The sequence below is a fragment of the Microtus ochrogaster genome, chromosome 5, assembly GCF_000317375.1.
Source record: "Microtus ochrogaster isolate Prairie Vole_2 chromosome 5, MicOch1.0, whole genome shotgun sequence".
Taxonomy (NCBI): Eukaryota; Metazoa; Chordata; class Mammalia; order Rodentia; family Cricetidae; genus Microtus; species Microtus ochrogaster.
In genome coordinates, this window is record NC_022012.1 from 9,644,171 (window position 1) to 9,652,562 (window position 8,392).

At 46.0% G+C, this 8,392-nt stretch overlaps 1 protein-coding gene across 1 annotated transcript in view; it reads left to right on the plus strand.

The window, feature by feature from the left end:
• The window catches only part of LOC102001696 (E1A-binding protein p400-like), a 34,100-nt gene continuing 25,708 nt past the window's right edge, over nucleotides 1-8,392 (plus strand). Inside the window, exons 1-6 of the mRNA XM_026779553.1 lie at nucleotides 1-118; nucleotides 2,698-2,906; nucleotides 4,681-4,727; nucleotides 5,033-5,229; nucleotides 5,699-5,823; nucleotides 6,312-6,458. Coding sequence (XP_026635354.1) covers nucleotides 1-118; nucleotides 2,698-2,906; nucleotides 4,681-4,727; nucleotides 5,033-5,229; nucleotides 5,699-5,823; nucleotides 6,312-6,458 — 843 coding nt within the window. The remainder of the gene's footprint in view (nucleotides 119-2,697; nucleotides 2,907-4,680; nucleotides 4,728-5,032; nucleotides 5,230-5,698; nucleotides 5,824-6,311; nucleotides 6,459-8,392) is intronic.

An 8,392-nucleotide genomic window follows, 5' to 3' on the forward strand; every position in this document is an offset into this window, starting at 1 on the left:
ATGACAACAACTCAAGGTGTTTGGGCAGTCACTTCCGTGACAGCCTCAGCTGTGGCCACTGCCAACCTGACTCCAGTGCAGACCCCAACCCGGTCTTCAGTGACCCAAGTGTCCCAAGGTGAGAGGCTTGGTGTTTCCCTGAGCTAGTATCTGCTATTAGAGCTTCAGCTTGCAGGTATTATCCAGGACTGCTGAGGATGCCATGGTCTAAGAAGTCAACCTCTTGATAGCCACAGGAGTTCAGCTACCTGGAAAAACCATCACTCCTGCTGCCCACTTCCAGCTTCTTAGGCAGCAACAGCAGCAGCAGCAACAGCAGCAGTGGCAGCGGCAACAGCAACAACAGCAGCAGCAGACCTCCCAGGTTCAAGTTCTACAGCTCCAGGGCCAGGCCCAGTCTCCTGCACAGATCCAAGCTGTGGGCAAGCTGGCACAGGTGAGCATATCCATCACCATAACATCACAGGCATATCTGACTTGTCTGTAGTTCAGAGCCTGTTTTACAAAAATCTATCATTGTCTTTAGGTAGAGAGCCTGCTTTTTTTGTATTTAACACAATTTTTCATCTAGTAAGTGTGACTCATTCTTCTAAGAAGCATTAGGAAACCTTAGCTTCCTGCCAGCAGGTACATCTCCAAGCATTGTATTACTACAGCTCATTTTCCAGAAAACTAAAAAGCTTGTCTGCACCTTTCTGGGAGGGTAGTGTGAAGATGATCCCTCAGTGCTCCTCTTCTGGAGCAGCTAGGTCAAAGTATGCTTTTCTTTGCTGCTTGTTTGAAAATTGATGTTTCCCGTTTGGCCAGTCTGTTGTCTTGCTGTCTTTGGTGCTAGTGTGTTTACTTTAGAAGGGAATTGTTACATCCTTGCAACAAATGCAGCATTAAAAGGAACCAGAAAAACAGATGCAATGTCAGTAGACTGATTGCTGGGTCTGCCATTGTGAGCTGCTGATCAGAGGCTTAATCACTAGAGCTGAGGGGAGGCCACCTCTGTGAGGCTTGGGAAGGACCCAGAGATGAGTCGGTGGTCCCGTGTGTCTTTTGTCAGTATTCTATTGGGACCTCCAGAGTGTGTTTCGTTCTCTTTGAGAGGTGGTGGTGAAAGACCCCCGTCCAGCTTGCTAAGCAGCTTAACATCAGATGAAAGACCCCCCCTCCCCGCCCAGCTTGTTAAACAACTTAGCACTGGTAACACCATTTTGCAAGGCTTGTACTGAATATTCAGGGTTTTAACAAAGGGCAGTTTAGAAGCTGCCAAAACAAAGATAGAGACACCTGTGGCTGGGCCAGGGGAGGAATGGTGAATACTGAGAAAGATACCCTGTCTGCCCTAGACAAGAGCCAAGGCAGCCCATATCTGAATTCTCGGGAACCAGGGACCTTGTCCCGACTTGAACTCGGCCATATTCAAACTGACCAACGAAAACCCTGTAACTATGCATCTCGCTTCTGTAACCGCGCCTCTGCTCTTTTTACCCTATAAAAACCCGCTACCCCAGCCGGATGGCGCGCCAGTCCTCTGAGAGACTTGGACACCCCAGGTACCTGTGTATCTGAATAAACCTCTTGCTGTTTGCATCCACACAAGTGGTCTCGCTGTTCCTTGGGAAGGGTCTCCCCAGACTGAAAGACACTCTCAGAGGGTCTTTCAGTGGTAAGATACCTCAGATGAAAACTACCTAGCTGTCTGTGGCTACTACACATACCTTAAATCATTTCAAATGCCACAAATTATGATATTCAGTTCCTCATTCAGAGATTATGTTTTAGGGCTCCAAAGCCCCCCAAGGATATGGCTGCTGAATTATACAGCACCTTTTCTTCCAGTAAACCAGAATAACTGTTCTCACTACTTTAAGGCCAGCAGGGGAAAATTGTCTGATAGCATTGAGATTGCTCCAGTCAGCATTTCTCACCCAGCCCAGCTGCAGGAGTCCTGCTCACTCTCTTGTTCCTTTGTTTTTTTTTTAACCCACATTCTCCTAATTCAGTTTCAAATCCATTGTCATTTCTGATATATCCAGAGAGATCTGATAGTTATGAACAGCTCATACATTTGTGGGAAGGGGGTGGGGTGTCTTTTTTGTTTTTGTCTTTTGAACTAGTGTCTTAATAACTTCTGTTTTTGAGTCAGGTAATATCACGTAACTGATGTTGGCCTTGAACACCTGGTCCTTTCCTCTTTACTTTGATTGTGTTATTAATTGTAAATTTGAGTAATCATGCCCAGCTCATTATCTTGTTATCTTCATAAGGTTTATTGCCAAATTATTACTATTGATGGAGTGTGGTTACAAAGTCATTATTCTTTATTTAAACTGACTCATGAGAAATAAGAACTTGGAAAACCTTGTTGTGACCTTAGTCAGAGTTGCTGTACCCACTTCCGTGAAGTGCTGATTTTTTTTCTTTTTTTGTTTGTTTTTTGAGACAGGGTTTCTCTGTAGCTTTTGGAGCCTGTCCCGGAACTAGCTCTTGTAGACCAGGCTGGTCTCGAACTCACAGAGATCCGCCTGCCTCTGCCTCTGCCTCCCGATTGCTGGGATTAAAGGTGTGCACCACCACCGCCCGGTGACGTGCTCATTTTCATTCAGTACACAGTTGGTTTTGGGGATGGTTTACATTCTGTACATGTAACCATAAGGGGGGCTTATGGTTGGTGCATGCAGAGAACATACCTTATTTGGGTTTCAGGAACATATCATCAAGATGCAGAAACAGAAGATGCAGCTGCCACCACAGCCCCCACCACCGCAAGCCCAGCAAGGTCCCCACAGCAGCCGGCACAAGTGCAAGTGCAGACACCACAGCCCCCACAGCAGCAAGAGAGTCTTCAGCTTACCCCACAGCCTGGAGCTTTGCTCACGGGCACCACTGTGACCAACCTCCAGGCGGCCCGGCTTGTAAATTCCAGTTTATATATTTATTGTCCAAATACCATCTTGCATTTACTGAAAGTTTTTTGGGTTTGTTTTTTAAATTGTGGCGGGGAGTGCACATGCCATAGCATGTGTGGTGAGGTTGAACAACTTTGTAGAGTTGGTGGTCTTCTTCCATTGTTACATGAGTTACAGAGATTAAACTCCGATTTCTAGGCTTGTACAACAAGCACCTTAACCTGCTGAACCATCTCAGCAGACACCTGCATTTCAGCCAGGTTTCTGTTGCTTGCTCAGGATCATGTTAGGTCTTGTGGCAGACTTAGATTTGAAGCAGAAGATTTGGTCCTTACAGAGGATGATTAGATACTAGACTTTTGGCAAGTTGTGCTAGCACTACTTACAGAACCAGCAGAGTGTCACCAGGCCTGTTAGGGACTGAATGGTTAGGGATAACAGAAGGTGAATAGTGAGGGGTAGGCACAGCTTACTGACTGTCCTCTTTGCAGAGGAAGGGTAGGGGCAATCTCAGTATGGCTAGAACACAGAACAGCTGATGTTGCAGGCACCCCAGGTTCCATGGCCAGCTAAATAGTGACTGCTTGGCAGCAGGGAGAGCCTTTGAGGGTTTGAAGGAAGGAACATAGCAAGATAGTGATGTCTGAGGATATGAACACACTGTGGTCAATGTGCTGTGGATCTTCTGTGTCACAACAGCCACTGATGAGTGCCTGTTGGAGGCTTGCCCACCCGTGCTTCCCTAGGAGCTCTGTACCAGTTTCCTGGTGTTTTGTATTATGAGCTATCTTTAACAAGTGAAGGAGCTGTTGCACATGGGCTAATTACCTGCTCAGATCCTTTACTTGGCAACTGTAGGACTGGGGTCCCAGGTACTTGAGCTCCGCTCTGTGTATAGGTCTTAGTGAGAGGCCCCCTCCACCAAAGAGGGAATCTGAGGGTAACTTATTTAAAAAAACAAAACAAAAAATGCAAGCCTGTTGTGACTGTGTTTACAAACTGAGTCAGAAGAGTGTTAACAGCTAGTAGATAGGAGCTTAATGGGCTGTTGCAGAGTAGATTGTAATTAGGCCACAAACCTTACATGCTAGTTAATACAATAGTACTCGTCTCCTCCAGAAATAGTGGGGCTGTTTACAAAGCTTTTGTCAGTGGTAAAGAGATCAAATGAGTAAATGTTCATTAAATGGACCTAAAAGGTGGGTTAGCAACTGGATTCATTACTTTTGTTTATCATGGCAGGAAGTTATGGCAGTGTGAAAAAGAGGAGACAGGTGACATTGCCTCTACACTCAGGAAGCAGAGGCAAATGCCAATGCTTGTCAGACTTTGCTACTCCTTTTGCCTGTACAGTCTGGGCTCCCAGTTCACACTGAGGTGGGTCTTCCCCTCTGCTCTACAGCCTCCTTACATACTTTCCCAGAGAGTTGTCTCCTGGGCAGTTCTAAATCCAGTCAGGTTGACAATCAAGGTTAACCTTTCAGCAGGCAACTTGGAGAGTGCCAGCTGTCAAGGGAAGAGGCAACAGAGCCCGGGGACTCACTCTACTGTTGCATCTTTGCACTGATAGAACAGATGCTTAGCAGGCTGAATGTCAGTTTCAATCCCATGTCTATGGGCACATTAGGACTGTGGGTAGCTTTTCCTTTCTAGGTTTCATTTTATTTTTATGTGTGTTTGGTAATTGACTCATTTTCATTTGCCTTTTGTAAAATGTAATTTAGGGAGAAGAATGCTTGTGGAAAACTGTAGAATTGGGTTGCCTTGATTGTGTTTTCAGATAGGCGGTTATGGCAGTGATCTTGGAGAGAAGGGTGTGGTGGAAGAGTGATGTGGGGGAGAGTAAGTGGCACAGAATGAGGAGCAGAAATGAGTGTTTAGAATCTTAAGAACACCAGAACATGGCAGTGGGGCAGACAAGCACAAAAGTCTTGTACAGATTCTGTCTGCATGTGTCTGTTAGTGACAAGCAAAAGTCCTGGGAGATTTTCCTTTAGTGTCACTGCCCCCTTTCCTCTATCTGTGTAATTCTCTTGGCCTCTGGTCAAAAAAATATTTTTTAAAAAGTAGGAAAGAAAAGGACACACAATGTCTGAATTTCTCTGGATTCTCCTGTTATTTTCACTGTTTAGACCCGGGTCCCTACTTCTCAGCTGCAGGCACAAGGGCAGATGCAAACTCAGACACCCCAGCCTTCTCAGGTGGGCCTTGGCCAAGCCTCCAGTGGTATCTGTCCCAGCAGCTGTGGTCTCCTCGCCGGGGGTCACGACCCTGCCTATGAACGTTGCAGGGATCAGCGTGGCAATTGGACAGCCACAAAAAACAGCAGGTACCTTCCTGCAGCTTCTTGCTGTATGCCTTTCCCAGGTGGCCATGCGGTACACAGGGAGCCTTTTCTGATGGAGATGGTCACTGCCTTGCTCTGTCTTAACACCTGCTTTACACATTTAGTTCTAGGGCTTAGTGTAAATTCTCTTAGGTTTCCAAGTCCCAAGTTTTGGCTCTCAGTTTAACCATTAACATTCTGACATTTCCCTTGTTTGTCATTTATGAAATAGAAACTGGCAGTGGGGGTGCACACCTTTAATCCCAGCACGTGGGAGGCAGAGTTAGGCAAATCTGAGTTCAAAGACAGCTAGGGTCACACAGAGAAACTGCCTCAAAGGAAAAAAATAACAAACAAAACACCACACTGTTTAATTTGCCTTAGTACAATTCTAGGATTTATTCTTTTCTGAACAGAACCTGGATAAACAGGGAACCCTTGCCAGGACCTAACCGACTAGGTGTTCTTATAGGACAGACTGTCGTGGCCCAACCTGTACATGTTCAACAATTGCTGAAGCTCAAGCAGCAAGCAGTCCAGCAGCAGAAGGCCATCCAGCCACAAGTTGCCCAGGGCCAGGCTGCCGTCCAGCAGAAGGTATGGGTTCTTTGTGTGAAGATTTATTTGAGTGCAGGTTTTTGCTGGGGAGGAGGGTCCAAAGTAAACGGGCTACAAGCCTCACAAGGGCGGGGTGGCTAGTATGGTCAGTGTCCCTTGTTTTTCTTTTTGAGATGTAAAGGATGATGATAGGGTGGGTAGAATCCAGCTGGATGCCAGGTATGGATTTACCAGACTGGAAGGGACTAGAAAAGATTAAAAAAGCAGGAATGGCTCTTCATGTGGAATTCACGGGGACTGTGAGTTCAGGGCAAGAAACACTGCCTTCTGTACTTAGTGTGGTTACTGGTGGTACCACCCCTATGGAAGAAAGGTAGGGCAATGTCAGTATCTTGGGATGGTCTTGACCTTGTTGTCTAAAAGGTGCTGTGAAGAGGCCAAATGGTGAAGGCTCTTGGCATCTGTTGAGGGTTTAAATAGGGAACCTGGTTTCACCTGGCTCTGATCCTCTGGTGCCTTTTCTTCAGCTAACCACCCAACAGATCACTGTTCAGGGCCCACAGCAGAAAGTCACCTATGCTGCCCAGCCAGCCCTTAAAACCCAGTTTCTGACCACACCCATCTCCCAGGCCCAGAAACTGGCTGGGACTCAGCAGGTGCAGACGCAAATCCAGGTAAGCATGCTGCTGTGTGCAACTCAGTGCAGATGGTAGGGCCTGTGGAAGAGTACCAGCACCCAGCCAGTGTGGCTAACCAGTGCTTGACATTTTCTGCAGGGCCCTTTCTGGTTAGTAGGCATGGAGCCTTTCAGAAAATAGGGGAGTCTCATGAGTGAGGGCTCAGACTTATGCTGTTGCTAAGTCTTTTGTGTGTTCATGTGTTAGTGTGTGTGTGTGTGTGTGTGTGTGTGTGTGTATGGGAGACTGACTGTGTGTACATGTACACAGATAGTGTGTGTGAGAGAGAGAGACAGAGACTGACTGACTAATTGTGTGTGCATGCGCACAGATGGTCCCTAAGTAGTCCTGGCCACTCTTGTCACAGATATACAGTGTCATTGCCTGGCTGTGGGTTTGTTTGTGCAGGTCCACCTGGATTCCAGAGCTCCCTGTCTGGTTGCTGGGAACAGGAGAAACTTGGTTACTTTATTAGCTTGTGTTTTGGGTAATTGATGAGATTTCATCTTTTCCTGGTTTTTTGACTTTCAAGTCTCCTCTGACATACCTGTCAAGTTGTCTGCCAGGCTGGATACTGACTAAAGTCTGTCCTGGAGCCGGGCGGTGCAAGCCTGTAATCCCAGCACTGGGGAGGCAGGGACAGCTGGATCTCTGGGAGTTTAAGGCCTGCCTGAACTACAGAGTTGGAAAGGCTCTGGACCAGAAAAGTCTTCAAAGCTACACAAAGAAATGCTGTCTCTGTGTAACTCCAGCTTAGGAGACCCAGTCCCTTCTTTCTTGCCTCTATAGTACCTGCACTCAATATGCACAGGCATACACACACATGAAACAAAAAGAAATCCACCCAGAGGTTGTGGCTTCATGGTTTTGCTTTCTCACTTAGCTATTTAATCCAAAGAGGGCCTTGATGATATCTGTGTATGTGAATGCCTGCTATTTTATTTTCAAGGCCGCTTATTAAAAAATGTCCATCCTACCTCCATTCTATCCTGTGGATTCCTCCTGTGTGTTCCATCATGCCCTGTTTAATAATTGTGCCACTTGGGTCTCTGGCAGGCATGTTCTTCTGCTCTGTCCTTTAGGACTGTCTTGACGATTTTGGAGTCCAACCACTGTTAGAACTGCATGGATTCAGTAGTAAAAGAGTTGGTAGTCTATGATGTTAGCTTCTAAACCACCAGGAGAATACATCTTCTGTTACGTATACCTAAAGGGCCTTATAAATTACGTTAGATGTATTTATTGTGGTATTGGGTATTAATCCCAAAACCTATGTAAGTATGCTCTGCTGCTGAGTCACATCTCCAGCCTTGTAAAAAAAAATTTAATTTAGAAAATTTTGCTAAGTTGCTAGACAATTTTGAACTCCTTTTGTAGCCCAAGTAAACCAGGAACTTGTGAGCTTCCTGTCTCGGCCTCCCAAGCAGCTAGCAGATATGAGTGGCTATGTAGGCGTGGGGATGAAAGCTAGGTCTTCCGTGTGAGCTCTCAGTCACTGAGCCAGTGTTGCAGCTCTGCTGTCTGCAGTCTGTATTCTTAAACAGACTTTATCTTTAGGTAAAGACTGATTTTAAATGCTGCTCCACAAGAATTTAAATATGGGCTGGGCGTGGTGGTGCACACTATTAATCCCAGCACTCAGGAGGCAGATGAATCTCTAAATTCAAGGCTTCTCTGGTTTACAGTTTGTTCTAAGACAGTCAGGGCCACACGGAGACCCTGTCTCCAAAAAACCAAAGAAAATAAAATATGTTTCTTGTAGATAATGGTAATTTTGTACAAAACCTTGTTCTCTTAGCTATAACCAGGGCTCTCACAAAAGCTATTTATATCATTTTGTATTTTTTTTAATTTATTTATTTATTAAAGATTTCTGTCTCTTCCCTGCCACCGCCTCCCATTTCCCTCCCCGTCCCCCAATCAAGTCCCCC